This window comes from Mugil cephalus, chromosome 16 (assembly GCF_022458985.1).
Source record: "Mugil cephalus isolate CIBA_MC_2020 chromosome 16, CIBA_Mcephalus_1.1, whole genome shotgun sequence".
In the NCBI taxonomy this organism is placed as follows: Eukaryota; Metazoa; Chordata; class Actinopteri; order Mugiliformes; family Mugilidae; genus Mugil; species Mugil cephalus.
The window spans coordinates 8,597,816-8,616,484 of record NC_061785.1 but is presented as its reverse complement, the minus strand read 5'-3'; the positions used below and the strand labels follow the sequence as shown (position 1 = coordinate 8,616,484).

Sequence of the window (18,669 nt, the reverse complement as noted above, 5' to 3'; positions counted from 1 at the left end):
CTTCACATTGCTGCATTTGACAACTTCCTTGTAGGATTGTTGGCCTACATTTCGGAGCATTTCGAGACAGCCACCTGATGGGCTCGGAGCTGTCTTGAAACCCAACCATGGGCACAGATCTAACCTTTGAACCTTGAATGGGATCAGTTGACAGGCGAGGGCGCTAACTTTAGCTGCTAACTTTAGTCTTGTTCGGGACTAAAGGTAAGTTTAGCCGCTGGGAGGTAAACAAACACTCACACACAGCCACAAAATTCCTCTAGTTAGCGCCATTTTTTTTTTTTGTCTATACAAACACATACATTAGGAAGGCTTAAACTGCGCCTATAGTAATGACTCATTTAACTACTGGCCATTTTTTACCAAATTAGTTCTGCAATCCTCTCTCTTTCGGCCCCCTTCCTCTCTGCTGTTAATTCCTCTTTCGCTCCGTCGCACAATCACACCCAACCCATTTCACCTATTTTTGGAGCCATTAATCTGCAGCTATTTGGCACGGTGCTCAACTCTTAATTCTGATGGCTTTTTTACAGTGTGATTGAGAGTGGAGGGGAAGGGCTTCCTCCTCGCTGCTCGCTGCTTCCCTCACGTCGTGTTTCTGGGTCACATGAGACCTTGTGTTTGGGGTCAAGAGGTCAAGGTTTAGGACCAGGTCCGACGGTTATTCCAGCGTCTTGATCGACAATTTTACTGTTATTATATTTGAAAACCAAAATTCTTTTTATTGTTTTCTAGCTTATCATTAAGAAGACTTTGGTACGGTTACAAATTACCGGAGGTAAAATTTTTATAACCGTCCCGAGTGGTAGTAAATGCTTCAGCTGGGATTTAGATTCGCTGAAGGATTTAGAGCCCGGCTACTCACACGCTCGTCTGTATCAGGGACACTGGACCTGTTAAATTTCAGGGCTACCACAGTAGCTTGTAATGTCAATTCATTGGTTGATCCGCACTGGTGCTCCAGGCTAAATCATGTCAACATCTATTGGTTGAAATTTGATATATCAGGATTCCTAATCAACCAACTCTAATAACCTGTAACACTTAATTTTTTAATAACATTTAATAGAACCACAAAGAAACCTATATACAACTAATTTGTTATATATTAACCCACCATTTACATGTCTGAATCAGCAAACACGTCACAACTTTTGACCTTATGGAAGATTTCTAGTTATGAATACAAGGATTTATACTGACTTCTCTTCTCGTGAACATGGTAAACACCAGCCCATTTGAAGGCTTTACGCTTTGTCTTGTCCCAAATGGCAAACGCTAGCACGCTAACTTACAAAAAATAAAATGGCAAGCACGACAACCATCGAGAATTTTTGGCTTCATCATAGTGAGCAATGTTAGCGTACGAGCTAAATATAACCTCACGGAGGTGCCAGCATGGCCGCTCATTGCTAGCGTTTTTAAGTTGCTATCGGGAGCTTACTTGTACGGAAGAGGATTAGGACCACTGAAAAAAAAAAAAATCGGTTAGAGTGAATGCATTTTCTCAGAATTCTGAGAAAATAGTCAGAACTCAAAACACTCATTCGCTCTAATGACAATGTTTGGGTTTTTTTTTTTTTTACAGTGGCCCTAATCCTCTTCCGTTTACTTAACCGTTTCAAGCAGCTGGATTCTTCCTAGCCTTAAGCTCCTCTGGCTGAGGCAATTTTTGATTTTCTCTGCCTGCCACTTTTGTTATTTGAAATTGTCTATTATTACTGATACATATACTGAAATATTGATACTTCGGATACCAGGTCTTTATGCTCAAAAATCGATCCTCAAATCAAAATATCAATTCTTTCGATACACAGCGGAAAGTAACTAAACTATTGAGTTGTGGCAACACAACAAACCTTGTGTATCACCTCAGATTAAACCACAACACAGGATATAAGGTATTTATCATGAGGTACACAGGAGAGCAGTGTCAGATGCATCATTTTAATAGTAGTTCTTAACAGTTATTTATTTTAATGGTCTTATTCTTTTACTTATTTCTTCTCTTAGTGTTTGAAACACCATTTTCACATAATTTGTATAATTATATGTCCTCTGTTTGGTTTTGCTGTTGTGTTGTGTTAGCTTGGCTATATAGTAAATGAGGCCGCTACCTCAATATACCTGAGTCTAAAATAAATAAATAATTTTCTCTGATGTCTTGTAGTCATTGTGAAGCTATTATTTGAAGTACACTTCTTTTTTCAGATCTACCAGACACGTTGGGGTGTATTTGCACAAAGTATCGGTATCAGATCGGTATCGCCAATACCTCAGTAGCGGATCGTAAAGAAAGTCGAACATCACTACTGCGAATTTACAAACGGTTTCCTGAGGTTCTTAGTACCAAAACATATAGAGCAACATCATTTAGAGTCATAGGTCTGGCAAATGTTCAGTATTCACTCTCTTTTAGCTCTGTGTCCGGACTCCACTAATCCTAGGGAAGTTGGCTCGTTGTTGGCTAGGTAGTGCACATGTGGGTTTAAAAGCTTTTATTTAAAGCAGCTGCCTGCTGTTGCCAAAAGACTCACTAACCGATATAATTTACAGAAAATTCTTACGATTCCAGATAATTAGTCCATCTCAGTGGACTGGAACATCTTCAAATTAACTAACTAAAACAGGAGAGCAGTGAAATACAGAGCACGTGCACTGGGCAGGAAAAGTGAATTAAAAGAGCGACCAGTTGAATCTAAAAAGCTGTGGACTGACGACAACTTCGGCCAGGAACAAGCCAGCCTTGAAGCTAACCATACCCAAAGGACTTCAAGGTAGAGGAGGACGTAGAAAGACACAAACAGACGGGGAAGAAAACATATCAACAGGAACATAAATGTCCTCAGGCAAACCAACGATAGATTCAGTGTTCTTGTTTTGTTCTGTTCTCTTGTTGGAAGCGGTGGGACAAATGAATCTGGAGCTGGAGGAATTCACGTAAAACAATCATGTCAATTTGGGGAAGAAACTCTGCACTTGATGAGTTTTAATGTTAATATACTAGCACAGGGGAGTCAAACATATGGCCCGAGGGCCAAATCCAGGCCACCAGAGGGTCTAATCTGCAAAGTGCAAAAACTACTAACTAAACTACTAACTGCAAATGTTCAATAAAAATAACTGCTATTATTAATTTAGCAGCAGTGGGGTTAAAAATTAAGCCAGTGAATCACTTAAATTCTGTGTAATCAAGTTGGGCGTGTTCGTGGATAGCTGTTTGTCTGTGAATCAGTTGGGCGGAGTCAGACGTGACCAAGATGGCGGCAGACGGCCGGAGCCGCCCACCCTGAGCTTCAAAAAGCCGTCTTCAGAAGTGTTGTGTGACACAGGGTCCATCCGTCTTTTTATACATATGAAAGCAGAAAGATTAGCAAGATTTGCGTATACGGTTTTATTTAAGGAATTTGTAAGTTGTTGACAGGTTGTTCTAATAATAACAATTGCTGTCATAAAGAGTTATTATATTCAGTCAGCATCAGACGCAAGTCTCTTCAAAGTTTCAGTTTTTTTTTTTGGTATGGTTAAAATATAAACACATCTATTATAGCATTCGTACTGATTACCACTCATTTCACCAACTTCTGAACACCACACCCACCTTCGTCTGTACCCTCCGTTCACCCCACCCTCCTCTCACAACCCCCCCGACCCCCACCAGGCCTGGTCCATAGCACTGGAACAACCCTGCTGATAGGGTTTCACTCTCTGCGGGCCGAAGAGGAGGGCAGGCAGTGCAAAACAAGATCTGGGACTCAAATCTACCTGGGAATCTAGATTCCTGTTCCTCTGGGACCTGCGTCTTCCTGTAGATAACCGAGTCTGAAAGGTAAGACCGCGGAGAAACGTGTGCGATGGGCGTTCATGAAGTCCAAGGAAATCTCCCTGGCACGTGCCTTGAATGTTTGTGGATTGTCTGACATTGACGGCCACTGATGCTTCAGATAATTCAGAGTCCGTGTTAAGTTCGAGTTGACGATTATAGTTGAGATTGTTTGAGTTCTGTGGTCAGTGGTTTTTGGCTGCAGGACGAGTAGGAGGAGCTCCTGCCTGTGGCCAATGGAGACCTCTGTAAGTGGATCAATTAATGAGAGAAAAAATCAGAAGCAGATGCTTCACAGTGCACTACAGGCTGGGCTGTTTGTTAAAAGTCATAGTTATAGCTCAAGAGGGCCTTTAAATGTATACCATATCATAATATATATGCATAATTATCTGCATAATCTGAGTTTAACGTAACGATTTAACCTTTCTTGACCAAGTAGTTGATTTAAATATGAATCAAAACAAATCTGAAGCACATATAAGTAGAGGGCTTCCTCCTCTTCCACCGCTTCTTACCTAACACTGTAGCCGGTGAGGAATGTGGCCCTCTGCGGTGGAGTTTTTAGTCCACGGGGATGTATGTGTGTATTTGGGAATGTGCTGACTGATGCCCTTCCTCCCCCAGCTGTCCCCTCGAGATTTATCTGGAGCTAAAACAGGCATGTCGTGGGGGACAGGAGCGCCTCTTCACTTAGGGAGGCGGTAACAGGAGCCCGGCCCTTTGCGGCGCAGCTCCTGTAGTTCCCATCAGCGCAGCAGTTTGCCTCCATCTTGCATTTCCCAGAACGTCCAAAAACACCTGTAATCTCCATTTTATTTATTTTTTATTTTTTTTCATCCATCAGCCACCGGCTCACATTAATCACAGGAGAAAACCTATTTCGGTGCAAATCTGTGCTGGTGCGGTCCTATGTACGTTTGGTGCTGATGACAGTGCTATAGAACACAAGCTCATAAAAATAGCTCACATAGGACTGAGTCCCCGGCTAGGAAATGAGCTTCAATTACAGCGGATGAAAAGCAATTACATTAACTGTCTCCCTGAAGACGAGCCCTCCTGCTTTTTCCCTTGTGCTGGGACTCACCTCCAGCTTTACATAATTGCTTTCGACCTGAGCAATTGACAGCGACATACTGCTGGGCCCCATCTGAGCGCTTAGTCAAGAGAGACATGAGCTGCAACCAGGAATTAGTGTCCTCGGGGGCATGCAGGGATTGGACACTATGTTTTAAAGTGTGTTTTATTTAATTAGGGAATCCTGTGAGGTTTGGCTGGGATCTGGGGCTGATGTGCAACTTCATCATTCTCAAATATCTCCTGGGAGTACATTTGTATCGTCTTCCTGCGCTTTTATTGTATCACGTTTCTCTGCCTGCCAGTATCTTATTGCTAATTTTGTCATCCTCTCCGCGAAACACCTGCCTGTTGAAACACACTCTAAAAGGAATTCATTCATGTCAGCTTATTTACAGTTAAGTTAAACATACGAAATAAAACCAATTAGTAGTTATGCTAGTAATAATAAAGCCGTAATGAGTGTTAAGGTCAGTTGAAGATGCTTTCTTCAGTTTTGAAGCGAACGTTTTGTCATTGTGGATCTCCAGTGAGATAACTTTATTATTCTAAGGCTGTTATTTTTATCATTATTATTTATGATATACATTTCTGTTCAGACCTGAGATATTTTTGACCACTTGGTACCAGTGCAACGAGCGAAATTAACTCACTGGAGTCGATGGACGCGCCGGTGCGTCCAAATCACATGATCAGTTTAAGATGACGTAGCAGCAAGACGCAGCGTCCCTGTATCACCGTTTCAACTTTTGTTTAAAGTGCTGAGATCAACCTATGCACCAGTTTTTAAATTCTATTGACAGGCCAACCAAAACTAGGCTTATTATAAATAATTTACGCCTTACTTTTTCTGGAATATTTCCGTCATGTTGGTGCACGGGAGAAACGGTGGTAGATCGCTAGCCTGCTTCAAATGCTCGAAATGACACCTCTTTCCTATTGGTGGAAAAAATGCATCCCATCAACCAATCAGAAAATGATGTGTCAATGGTTGCTAAGGAAGAGGGAAAAGGGAAAAGTTGTGAGAGTGACGCTATATTCAGTCATTTCCTGCATTTTAATGAAAGTAGTTATAAATAGCTTTGTTGAATTTCCACATAAGCTTTTGAAATTTACACTTTAGATTTTCATTCCAAGTTATTAAAATGGTTCAGTAAACATGTTTAGGTTTTTACAGTGAAAAATCTAACTTTTTCCTACTCAGATTTGATGGTTTTATTGTGGTTTTATGTCCAATGTGTTAAAGCAGTTTTTAAAGTAATTGTAAAATGGCACACGTGAGGTTGTGCTGAAAAGAATGAACCCAAACAAGGCAACAAGGTGAGGAGTTTTTAAGATGAAATATCAAGCTAAAACCAAAAGTAGTCAAAAACGCCCAGTGTGGAAAATCCATTGTCCACACCGTCTAGACACATGCATCCATCCATCAGCAGGACAACATCATTTTTCTGCTGCTTTGAAAACCGTTAGAAATCGAGGCTTGATTTCGTTAATGGAAAGTTTAAGTTTTGCAACCTTTATGAGCAAATATGATCTTTCTCATATTTAAAAAATGCTGGAAAATGTGTTAGAGGATGATTTGGTCAACTTCTAGTCCGCTGACACAGTAAGAGCATATTCACACTCCTTATAGCTCTATCTCTGGTCTCCACCGACCTTTATATATTCAGCTTTGTCTGGTGTTGGGTGGGAGGTAGGCGACGTAACATTATTTCATCAGAGCCCGATTACTGAAAAAAAAAGAAGCAGTGAAAGGGTGAAGTCATCAAACTAAAACAACAAGCTAAAAGACGATAAAATGTTTCGTAGAACATCAGATGATCCATTGTTGTTATTTCATTAGTGCAGCTTAAAACTTTTAATATATAAAAACATTTCTCTGCTTTTTATGAAGCAGTTTGACGTGAAATTCTTCAGGAGGACGTTTTCTCATTAGTGAACCACTGGTGGAGACATTCAAGTGCAGCTGAAAGATTTAGTGTCAATGTTTCAAATATAAATTTTAAACTGTGCCACTGTATTTTTCTTAATGGTGGCCATTATTATGAGAACATAATTAGTCTGTTCTGTCTTTTAGCCATGCCTATCACAACTCCCGTCCCTCCTAACAAGAGGAAGAAGGCCAACAAGATCATCACTGATCTGACCAACATCAGCCAGAATGGTAAAATACACACACACACACACACACACACACACACACACACACACACACTCACACACAGCATCCAACATGAAGCTTTTCGCTGGTCATCCCACTTTCTCAAATATCCTCTGCCGTCTCCCATGTGATCTGATTATCCAGCCCAGTAAATGTCAAATCTTTACTGTGTGTCTGCTATCTGCCCACTCATCGTGTGGAAATTGAACTGCGTGGGTGTAAATCACTGCATGTGGTTGCATGATACTGCAATTAAATAAGGAGGCAGACACTTGTTCCAAGCAGTAACACAATATTGAACATGCATGTGGCATCTCTTGGACGGATGTGGGTCATTATCAGATGGCACAGCCGCCGCAAATCTGTCACCATTATAGGTAACACAATATACCAGAGGGGGATTCTGACATATTTCTTTGCGTAAGCGGCAACTAAATTGGAATCAATGCGACTTGTAAAAACGTGCCTAATAGGTCGTGTCTAAAATAGGAAGCTGAATTTACCAACATATTTCAGAAGTTTAGTTTCTGTCACTTTACAATATGTGCCGTGTCTTTTGTTCGTTTACATTGGCTGCTTGTGCTAAGCACGATTTTCTTTTTCTTTTTTTGCCAAAAATCTCTTTCTGTGCATCAGGGATTTTACTTATTGCAGGAAAGACCCAACAGAAAGTGTTTACCGCGGCTCGTTCTGCCAGGCTCACCAGTTGGTCCATCTGCTCAAAGTCTTGCTGCGCAGCTTAAAATGGTTCAAACTCAAGAGAACATTATTTCTAATTATAGCGCGCAAAGTTTTCACAAAATGTCAGAAGACTTTGGAGGAGACATAAGTTACTAACTGTAAAGTTTTACTGCATGAGTAGGGCACGGCAGTCACAGTGTTGATGGAGACTGAAACGTCGGATGGGTTGACATGGACGCCTCTGAATTAAATCTTCTAAATATTGAGATATTCTGACGTCTCCTGTGGGATGACCATGACGTTTCCTTTTAAGCAAATGACCTTCACAACCTTCCCAAGATGAAGTTATTATCTTCATTGTGTCATAATGTTAATCTATGTATCGTATATGTCTTGTGTTTAGAGCTAAAGGGCACATGTTGGCGTGCTAACACGTTATACTAAGATTGCAAACAATAAACTGAGCATTGTCGGACATTTTTTAGTTTACGCAGCATGTTGTATCCATAGACTGTATAAAGATGGACGGTGGAACTGCTCCTCTAAAGTGAAGCCAAAGCAAGTAGAGCTCCCCCTGGTGACTGGAGGTTGCAGTACAGGTCATAAGCTCCACCTCCTCCATGTTAGTGGATGAGACTTGGGTCAAAGTAAAACACAAAAATACAAGTAAATTTTTTTTTCAAAGATAGTTTCTGTCATTTTTAGGGTTTTTATTTAACATAAATGGTGATGTATGATCAAGACTCACCTTCATGGATAATTTTTTTTTTTTTAGACACTATAGAAACAGGATGTGGCATAATGGCTGCTACTAGTTGCCATGCCAACCACTTCATAAAAAGTCCCTTTGGGCAGTGGGCGTTGTAAAAAAAATAATAATAATAAGTGCAGTATATAATCCAATATTTTCTTGCAACCGGTGGACGTAGATGAAAATAGTGTGAGGTTGGCCGAAGCAGGGAAGTGGGGATACGTTGTCCATATTTATACACTCTATGGTTGACAAATGTAAACAAAATTATGTTAAATAGGCACACCACTGATGAGCATGATTCATGAGGGGCCAGGGCTTCTCAGAGAGCTCCTAAAAATTAACTCAGTTTAGGATTAATCCAGGACATTCTCAGAGAACTCTGATCTTAGGGAGGAGGTGTGGTTGACCCCGTTGCTAGGTATGAAAGCTAGTTAAAAATACACGTTTGATGATAATGGACATAGAATAGGCCGTCAAATCAATAGACTTAATCATAGAATCTAATCTGTGTAGAGTCTGTGTTGTTCTAAATTACATAACAAGTAAGCTATACTTTAAAATTATCCTACGAAATGTGTGAAAACTCACACTTGCACAGTATTCACATGCTGATAGTTGTGTATATATATTTGCTTACATTCATTTACCACGGTGGTCATTTTTGCACTTCATCCGTTTGGTATCAACGGGGGTAAAATGACTCCGCTTTCATCAATTTCTGTGACTGGATTCCTGCACGATCCAATCTGTAGCAATTAATTAATTCACTGTCACTGTCTCCTGCCTCTTCTTTCCTCCATTTTCTCCTCTGGAAGGAACTCCTGAACCTCTTGAAAGTCCTCCTCCCTGCTCTAAGCAGATCTCACCGTAGGAGCTCTTTTAAGAGCTAAAATTCTTTATGAATAACCTTTCATCTTTACCAGGACTCTTAACTTTGAGGGGAAATTCTCCATCATGATTCTTATCTTGTTTGACCACTAGGAGCAACGACAGGACAGTTCATGGCTCTTCCTAGCCCTCCTAGCTAGTAGACTCTTCCTGTTTCGCCTTACGAACAGTTTATGAACATTTCCTTTCATGCAGGTGCAGATGAACATGCCAGCTGGATGTAAGGCTGTTGGCTGTAGTCTTTGTGGCGCGTCGCAATCGGCCTTCGCTGGCGTCAGGTTTATCAGCTGCTAGCGTAGCTTAGCGCGTTTTAATATGTTGCAGCTCGTATATATATTCTCCACTAATATTCAATATAATATTCACTTACTAATGTCTGTCAGCGGCCCCTTCGTCTGTCACATCTGCAGCACATCTGCGTTTTCCCGCCAATTTGCTTTCAGACAGTCTGGAGCTTATCCTGCTTATCCCTTGTTTTGCTCCAGTTATTGCCCACACAGCCATCCTCCATCACTGCCACTGTGTCACTCAGTCCGTTCATGTCACTCATGTATGTTGTCCGTCTGCTGCCCCCCCCCCCCCCCCCCCCTGCTTCTGTCAGTCTGTCCAGTTTCCTCCCAGTCAGCAGCACCAGCTCCTGTTTCACATTCTTCTGAATTAACACTCTAATCAATATCCTCACGGGAGTGTTCGCTCTGCTCAGCAGCCTCGATTATTCTCTCCCTCTCTTTCTTTCGCTCCCTCGCACGCACACACACACTTAACACACACCTACTTGTGCAAGTCTGATTTACGAGGTACTGCTAACAGCTCTCTGCAGCGTAGCGTTGCCAACTCCCAGCTTTATGGATGTGTTCGTGCGTGTGTGTGTTTATGGCTGAACTCCAGGTGTTATGAATGATATCAGAGTGTATGTGGTGGATGAGAAGTGTGTTTTATGGGGAGCTCTGTGGAGCAGTAAAATCCATCAGATCTCTCCATCACTGAGAGAGAGCAGAGGCGAGAGCGGGGCCTCGTGTTATAAGGGTTTCCCTCCATAAATTGTTCTTCCAGAAACCCTGCCATGACATTCCCCTGTGTCCTTTTCCTCCGTATTGGTTTGGCCCAGTAACCCCTACAACTCCCCCGGATTCCCATGAACACACCCTCTAACACCTCACAACTGGTTTCTGGCTCCTGTTTATCACTACAAGTATGGTCTGGAAGCCTGACTATAAAAAAACATGCCCTTTACAGTCCCATACATCCATCACCCTATACCAGGCATGAGGTGGAACGTAAACCCGCTTTTTAATTTACCAGATGGGCTTAGGTGAGCATAACTCTGCCGCCGACAAGGCTGCACCAACATCTCAGTCTGCTATTTTAATAACAAAAATTGCTTAGGAAGTATCCACATTTGGAAACAATGACTTGATTTCCATTCCTACATTTTAAAGAAATGGTTTGACATTTTAGGTAATATGCTCATTATTTTATTTTATTTTTTATTTTTTTGCATGTCAGAGAAGCACTATCTAAACATGAGGCTACAGACAGGAGATGGTTAGCTTAGCATAGCTTAGCTTATCTTAGCTTAAGCTTCCTGCTTACTTCTTTGGTTGATATATAACATGCTAATGAGATATGAGAGTGTTGGCAAAATCAGTCTGTTTCCCCAAAGTACTTCTTGCTTGCATTTCTGCTAAAATAAGCTAAGCTAAGCTAAGCTACCATTATCTCACAGTAACTTTTATATCTCATATGTAGACAGTGTCATTTGCTCTGTGAGAAAGTAAGAATTTGTCAAAAAAAAAAAAGAAGAAGAAGAAAGAAAGAAGAAAGAAGAAATTGCATCAATTGCAAGTGAATGTCATTGACACATGAAACCGATGTTCAACCATTTGCCTCGTTGGTATTTTGGTGAGCGTCTGTCTCCATCGTATTATTTTGCACTATATGGGTGCACAAGGTTAATTGTACCTATTTTGTCCTCGTCCTCTTCCTCCAGATGATGAGCCGGACGCCGAGGCCGCTGAGCTCAACCTGGGTACCAAGATCAAGACGCCCAAAGACGTGATGTTGGAGGAGCTCTCCCTGTCCAAGAACAAGGGGTCCAAGATGTTCAAGATGAGGCAGCAGAGAGTGGACAAGTTCATCGTAACCAACGAGAACATGGTGAGAGAGAGGAAATGCAGTGTGCGTGTATTTGTGTTCTGATAAGATCACATCATCTGTTCTTTTCTTATCTTCCAGCAGAACCTCGAGAACCTGCTCATGTCCCCTCCTCCTATTCCACCAAAGCCTGAGATGCCAAAGGAAGAAAGTATGTTGATGGATGCACTCTCTTAAAAGATGCCTTCTTTCCGTTAATATTCTATAAATTAACTTTTTTTCTGGTCCTCTCACCCTTGCCGCTGTGTGTCTTAGTTGTGGAGGAGACAGTGGACGAAGAAGCTGAGAGGGAGAAGAGGAGGAAGGAATATGTACGCACCTACGTATCGCCATGGGAACGGGCCATGAAGGACAACGAGGAGCTGAAAGCCACCATGAAGGCTTGCATGCCGGGACCCATCCAGATGCACCCGGAACTGCCTCTTTTCAAGAGCTTCAACAGGTACAGAGTAACTTACAGTTCTCTGTGAAGGATCCAGGTCATCCAGGTCATGGTAATCCCAAAGACGTTTAAAAAGGCAACTGTTTTAACCGTTCTTACTCCCAACTTAGTCACCAATGTGGCCTCGGTGGAATCAGTTCTTCTTTGTGTGTGTGTGTGCATGGATTACCGCTATCTGGCCTCACGTTCGACTGCTACCAGGAAGCCTCAGTTGGATTATCCCTGGCAACTATGAGGATCAATAAACTGTTGGTGCAGTCTGTGCTTGCATGGATTGTCTTGTCTTTCATTGTTCATCGTTCATCGACAGCAATAATCCAATACTCCACGGCGGAGCTCCTGCAACTACGGGTCCACCTATCTGAGTCTCAGCCAACATAAAATGTATTATTATTATTATTATTGCTGTTTATATATCATGTATATTAAACTTAATTTTCTTTTCAATCAATCATTCAGTCTATAAGGTTTAATTGGTGTTAATGCTGATACAGTATGCTAGCATTCTGATACTGGGCACAGAGCCATTAACAAGGCTTAACAACATTAAATGTTTTATTGTATTTATTGACATTTGTATTTTTTTCTCTTAATCTCACATTCTCATCCTAAAATATATGTTGTATTTTTAACTATATAACAAGTGTACACAAGCTAACATGCTACACTGCGAGTACAGTATTTGCTTAGCGTAGCCCTTACTATGACTCAGAAGCTTTTAGTATGTTTGTTTTAACAATTTGCTTAACAGACGTGTTAACATAGCATAGTTCATCAAAGCTGACATTTACCTGTTGCATCATATATTCTCTTATTTCCGTGTTAGCATGCTAATACTCTAACATAGTGATGTTTTGATGTTTAGCCATCTCAGTTTAGCGTGTTAGCGTGCTGTCTTGTCCTAGAGTGTGGACATTGAGAAACGCTACAAACATTTTTGGCTTCAGATGTGGTCAGGTGATACGTTACTAGACTTCTTACATTGCTGCAAAGTAGGAAACTGTCTCATAAATGTCTAACAAACTGTGCTCCGGATTTGTAAGGCAGGCTTTGGGTCAACAGTTTGTAGCCTCAAACTGAGTTTGACTAATGTCACCTGAGTCATTTTGTCAGATGTGGCAGAGCTCCTGTGTGGTGTGAAGGCAGTTTACTCATCATAAGTAAACTGCTTTTGACACGTAAAACCCAGGGAGGGCTCCTTTAATAAAACTTTACTATATTAGAGAAGACATTATTAGGTGAGAGACCTCGGCTCTCTTTATGAGAACATAAAACAAGGCACACAACAGTTTCACCCCCGAGATAACTGGGGACATACACATTGGCCGAGGCTGTGTTTAGATAATACTGCTGCTTCAGACATCTGCTGTTTAACATTAATGGAACAGAGGTATTGTTTATGGTACTGTAATGTTCTTATATAGTAACTGCACCATCAGCTCACTGACTCATTCGGTAAAAGCCTCTTCCATCCAGTGCCGTCAACACTGCATCTATGACATTAAGAAATGTACTATTACACTCGAGGCAGCATTTCAGCCACGAGGTCATTATTTTAAACTCCTTTGAATCCTGAGTTTTCGTCCATTCAGATGCTGCTGACGAATGTTGTGGATCGAGGTAAAAGCAGATGTATTCTTTGTGTTTATCGCAGGATCTGTTAACGTTTTTTAACCCGCACTGACGTCACCCATGGTTTTGAAGCTCAGTGTGGGTGGCACAGACCGTCGCAATCATGGCAGTGCCTAACTTTGCCAAACTCCTGGTTAATTCAAAAATGGGTAAAGAGTTGGAGCTGGTGGCGCCTACTGTGGGGAAGCTGACAGATTCAGTGTGTAATATACGACCTGTGCTATCCTGTATCACTGAATGAGTGAAGTGCTGATTGAAAGATAACACTTCCTGCCTCCATTTATACCTTTACTAAAATATGTTGGAATCATGCTAATGTGTATTTAAATAAAGTTGTGGTGGAAAATTAAAAAAAATATAAAAAATTTATAATCAACCAAAGATTTTGCGACCCCCATGCAGTACCTCCGTGGACCCCCTAGGGGTCACAGACTCCCTGTTGAAGACCTACGATTTAAACAGTCATATTAACTGACTTCATTTTCCATCTCCAAAGGTTCCTGCTTTGTAGAAACACTTCTTTCTTCTTGCCTCTTCAGGACGGCCCTGCCTTTCGGCGGCTACGACAAGGCGTCCAAGATGCTGACCTTCGAGCTCCCAGAGATCAACGCCGCCACAGAGGAGCCGGAGCCTCTGCCCACCATGCAGGCCGACATGCGCTCGCGTCCCTCGTTCAACCGCACGCCCATCGGCTGGGTCTGCAGCGACGACAACTCACACATCCACATGGAAGTGGACAACATGCCCTTCGACGGAGAGACGGACGACCTGTGAACACGCATGCAGACACAAACATATATATATTTACAGTACAACGTAGCTTGAAAAATAAACACTGGAACTCGTAACACTTTCGCATAAAACTGCATCAAACACGTTATTTTATTGCATGGAAACAAAATGAACGTTTTCAAATGACTTCATGGAAAAGGAAGGAGTGTCTAACCTGGTCTCCTTTTCATCCCCAATTATGAATGAGTCTTACTATAATTTTACATACTGTGAGCTACTATGAGACCTGTGTGAATAGAAATAGATAAGCACTCTGCACTCTTAAAACAATGTATTTATGCAATAAACTTACCCTTTACAGAACTTTTGGCGGCTTTTCATTATGCACGTACTAGTCAGAGTAAAATCTTTACTGAAAGGGATCATGTCCCCTTATGGGTGGGTGGAGAAGTTGTCATCAGGTCTTTGACAAAATCAGCCGAAGAAACTGTGAAGGGAGTGAGAAACACACCTGTTACCTACTTCCAAAGTGTGTGGGGTAAGGAAAGCTTTGATCAAAACGATGATGACCCTGATGTAGGCCACAAGGCAAAACACCAAAGGCTAATGTTTCTAACAACCTGATAACTCGATGAAGGAAATGTAAAAGCACAGCTGGAGATGAAGCCATTTTACTCATAAATATTACAAACCTACCAATTACACTGCTTTTCTTCGACCATTTCTGGTGGCAAACACATCACAACTCCTGGACTTGGACTTCATTAATTCAATTTTATACATATTGTGTCAGTAACGACACAAATTGTCTCAAGATGTTTTACAAAAACTGGCCTGAAGTCTCCAGAGCAAGCTTGATCAGAACCCAACTTACATGAAGGGACCCATCAGCCCGTTGTGCCTCCAAAACAGTTGTGACTCATCAAAGAACGGACATGGGCCTTCTGAGGGTGTCCTGTGGTGTCTGGCAACGCAATGTTGTTAGTGGGGGTATTTGGATCCATTGTGCTGAGGGGAGGGGGTTCTGTGGATCAGGCTCGTTTCAGTGCATCCCACAAATACTTGACCAGTTTGGGATCTAGTGAATTTGGAGGCCAGGTCAACACTTTGAGATGTTTTTGACTTGTTCCTGACGGGTGCCTGCTGATCTAGGTGGGTGGCACATGTCTAAGTAACATCCACATGAATGCCAGGTCCAAAAGTTTCCCAACAGAACACTGCTGCTTGAACGTTGTCACAAGATGGTCAATGTTCTCCCGGGAGGGGTTTTAATGTTGTGGCTGATCAGTGTACATGTTCAGCAACATGAAGATCAAGAACACTGGCCGGGGATGACTACCCTTTGACAACAAACCAACATTTAAATACGGGCTTCTGCTACAAAGTCGCTATGATCTTGACTTATGATCATTCTCTCTCGCACACCTTCACTGCCAAACTAAACGCGTCCCCGTGACCTCTCACCTGCTCTATGAATAGTCTCTGTTGGTGACTGTGGACTGGAGCTGGCGGGTCTCCAGTTACAGAAACTAAACAGATGTCCTCTGCATGTTGCTGCCAGCATGTCTCATCTGAGAGAGAGAGAGGATCAGGGAGAGAGAGAGAGACAGAGAGAGAAACGAAGGGAAAAGGAAGAGGAGGAAGTGCTGGAGATGTGCTCGAACAGGTGAGCCGTACCGGGGGGTGACATCATCCCCGTCCGCCGTCGCTCTCCTCGTGCCCAGAAGGCGGCGGCATCGGGCCGAGCAACCGGGGCCCCGGTAAAAGCGCTACGTCACAGAGCGGAGCGGAGAGAACCGGGAGGAGATGGACGCACGGTATCGCGAGAGCGGCGTGCCGCGACCGCAGCGCTGGATGGCGCTGGTGGGGGCTGGATGCGCCCACGGCTCGCCCTCTCTCTCCCGTTAAATCACACGGCAGGACACGCGATCGGACGGAGACTGGCGGCGACGGCGGCCGGGGTGAGTGAATAGACCTGCACGCTACACGGGCTCCATCACGGCTACACCGAGGACTCGCGTGCGACACCGGACAGAGTAGGTGTGTGTCTCTTTACGTGTGGTGGTGGTGGTGGTGGGGGACAGTCAGCGTGGCGGCCAGATGTGATCATCCCCAGATGTGCTCTTGATGTGACAGAGGGTGACTGTCTTTTTCTTCTCCATCATCATCATCATCATCATGACCCCCCCTTCTTCCCTCTCCCTATGCGTCTCTAATTCATTCATTCATTTCTATTTATTCTTAATTTCCCTATGCGCAGCTGGCTCACCCTCGTGTTTTACGGTTTCTTAAAGTAACCCTCTGCTCAAACACAGGTGCACCACATTTATTTATTTTTTATTTATTTATTTTGGTGGGGGGGTCCCTCCACGGTTACAGGTGTTAGAGTTCAGGTATACATGCCTCCACTTCGCGCGTGGCTCCCCCCCCCCTGTCCTGTAACTGCGTGTTTTTGCTTTGAGACCGCGCGGCGGACTTGTTGATGGATGATCGGGTTGGTGGCGTGGAGGGGTGGAGAGGGGGGGTGGGGAGGCGGGGGTGCAGCCTTTCACCGAGGCGGATCCACGCTCCGCTGTCTGTCAGCGCTCCCGGGGGCCCTCCAGTGATTTAACGTTGCGGTTTCGATCCGCGTGATTGATGAGTTTTGGCCCGCATCTCCGGCAGCCCCACGGTCACATCATAGACACGGTGACACAGCCTTCTGCCGCGTGCCTCTCGCGCGCGCACACACGTGAATACCTACAAAAAAAAAAAAAAAAAAAGGAAAAAGGGAGAGTGTCCTTCCCTTCATTGTACTCATTAAACGAACTTATTAACCGCTTAAACCGTAATGATTAACCTTGCAAGGGCTCTTTTTTTTAATCTGTGTTATGAGACATAAATAAAATATCCCCACAGCATGAGGAATACACACCACAAACACACACACACACACACCTACACCTCCCAAACTGATCTTTGACATTTAAACTCTGTCAGCTTTAGTTTACAGCACAGGTGTCAAACATAGGGCCCGCTGGCCAAAAGCAGCTCGCCTTGGAGTCCAAATGCATTTGCAAAGAGCAAAACTTACATTGAAGACATTAACTGTAATTTTTCCAATAAATGTAACTGCTATTCCAAGGTTTTCACACAGTTTTAGTAAGAGTTGTGGACTCAACACCATACTGAAACCCAGACCAGACTAGTTTATTACAGTAAACACTTTCATAATGTACTTTTTTCCACTAAAACAGAGGGAAACATTTCGAGTTGTTGTTATTTATAGGTTAATACGCTATTGTTGAACTGGTCCGACCCACCTCTGAGATCAAACTGGACTGTGTGTGGCCCCCAAACTAAAATGAACCTGGCGCCCCGGCTCTAGAAGGAGCAGGTACACTTGTAATTTCAAATAAGCACATGGGTGCCTGCTAATGGTTTCCGTTGAGTTTAGCTCTTTATTAAATATGACATGTCCTCACATACACGCGGATGTTTCCATATTTCATGACACGCCACTGCAGCTTTAACGCTGGGATACACGAGGTGACGAGGTCTTAGCCAGTGCAACTCTTTAAACGTTCAAAGTAATGGAAGTTAACTTCTCAGTTCAACACGACGCTTTCACCAGCGACTTTATTTAAACGCTCAGAACGTATTATGCGATGTGGACGCCCTCAGAGCTCAGGCTGGTTTAACAGGTCTGAGTTTAGTCACTCGGTGAGATACGCCTTCAGTCCTCTGAGTGTCATGTGTGGCTGATCCGGTCTTGTGTCTCCCATTTATTGTCAGAGAGTTTCCGTCCCAGCGGTTGGGTCCACATGTGTGGGATTACCAGAGGAGAAGAAAGAGACGCTCACGCAGCCTGTCTCCTGTGACCTTTACCGTCCACTAGGCTGCTCTTTCTTTTTTTCTTTTTCCCATGACCGGTCCTCTTTGACACGGGGCTGTTTATTCAGTCTTAAGTCCCACTTATTTCTCCCCTGTCCTCCTCTATCCCACCCTCTCCTCTCTCCTCCTTTTTACTCCCTTTTTCCATTTTCCTTTCTTTTCCTTCTTCTCTCTTTTCAACTCCTCTAGTCTTATAATTTTCCTTTCCTTTCCTTTCCTTTCCTTTCCTTTCCTTTCCTTTCCTTTCCTTTCCTTTCCTTTCCTTTCCTTTCCTTTCCTTTCCCCTTCCATTTCTTGCCCTTTTTCCAACATGCCAATTTCACTTATTTGTCCTCTAGCCCCTTTCCCTCATTCCTTTACTTTACTCCCCTTTTCTCTTGTTTCCTTTCTCTATTTTCCATTTATTCATTTTCCTTTCCTTTCCTCTAGTAATTTTCTATCTCGTTTCCATC

At 42.9% G+C, this 18,669-nt stretch overlaps 2 protein-coding genes across 10 annotated transcripts in view; both read left to right on the top strand.

The window, feature by feature from the left end:
• The first annotated feature begins 3,660 nt into the window (after positions 1–3,660).
• Positions 3,661–14,707, top strand: myoz1b (myozenin 1b). 2 transcript variants are annotated; one of them, XM_047610136.1, is made up of 6 exons: positions 3,661–3,829; positions 6,978–7,064; positions 11,375–11,541; positions 11,623–11,689; positions 11,794–11,980; positions 14,152–14,707. In XM_047610136.1, the coding sequence occupies exons 2-6, from the start codon at positions 6,980–6,982 to the stop codon at positions 14,384–14,386; spliced, it is 741 nt and encodes a 246-aa protein (XP_047466092.1). In that variant the 5' UTR covers positions 3,661–3,829; positions 6,978–6,979; the 3' UTR covers positions 14,387–14,707. The 2 variants fall into 2 exon arrangements, with proteins under 2 accessions (XP_047466092.1, XP_047466091.1); XM_047610135.1 differs by having other exon boundaries at positions 11,620–11,689.
• Positions 14,708–15,962: 1,255 nt separating this feature from the next.
• The window catches only part of usp54b (ubiquitin specific peptidase 54b), a 55,140-nt gene continuing 52,433 nt past the window's right edge, over positions 15,963–18,669 (top strand). For 4 of the 8 annotated variants that reach the window (XR_007114428.1, XM_047608958.1, XM_047608952.1 and 1 more), the window contains exon 1: positions 15,963–16,384. The gene's annotated coding sequence lies outside the window, so the exon portion shown is untranslated. The remainder of the gene's footprint in view (positions 16,385–18,669) is intronic. The other 4 variants (XM_047608956.1, XM_047608955.1, XM_047608954.1 and 1 more) reach the window with 2 other exon arrangements.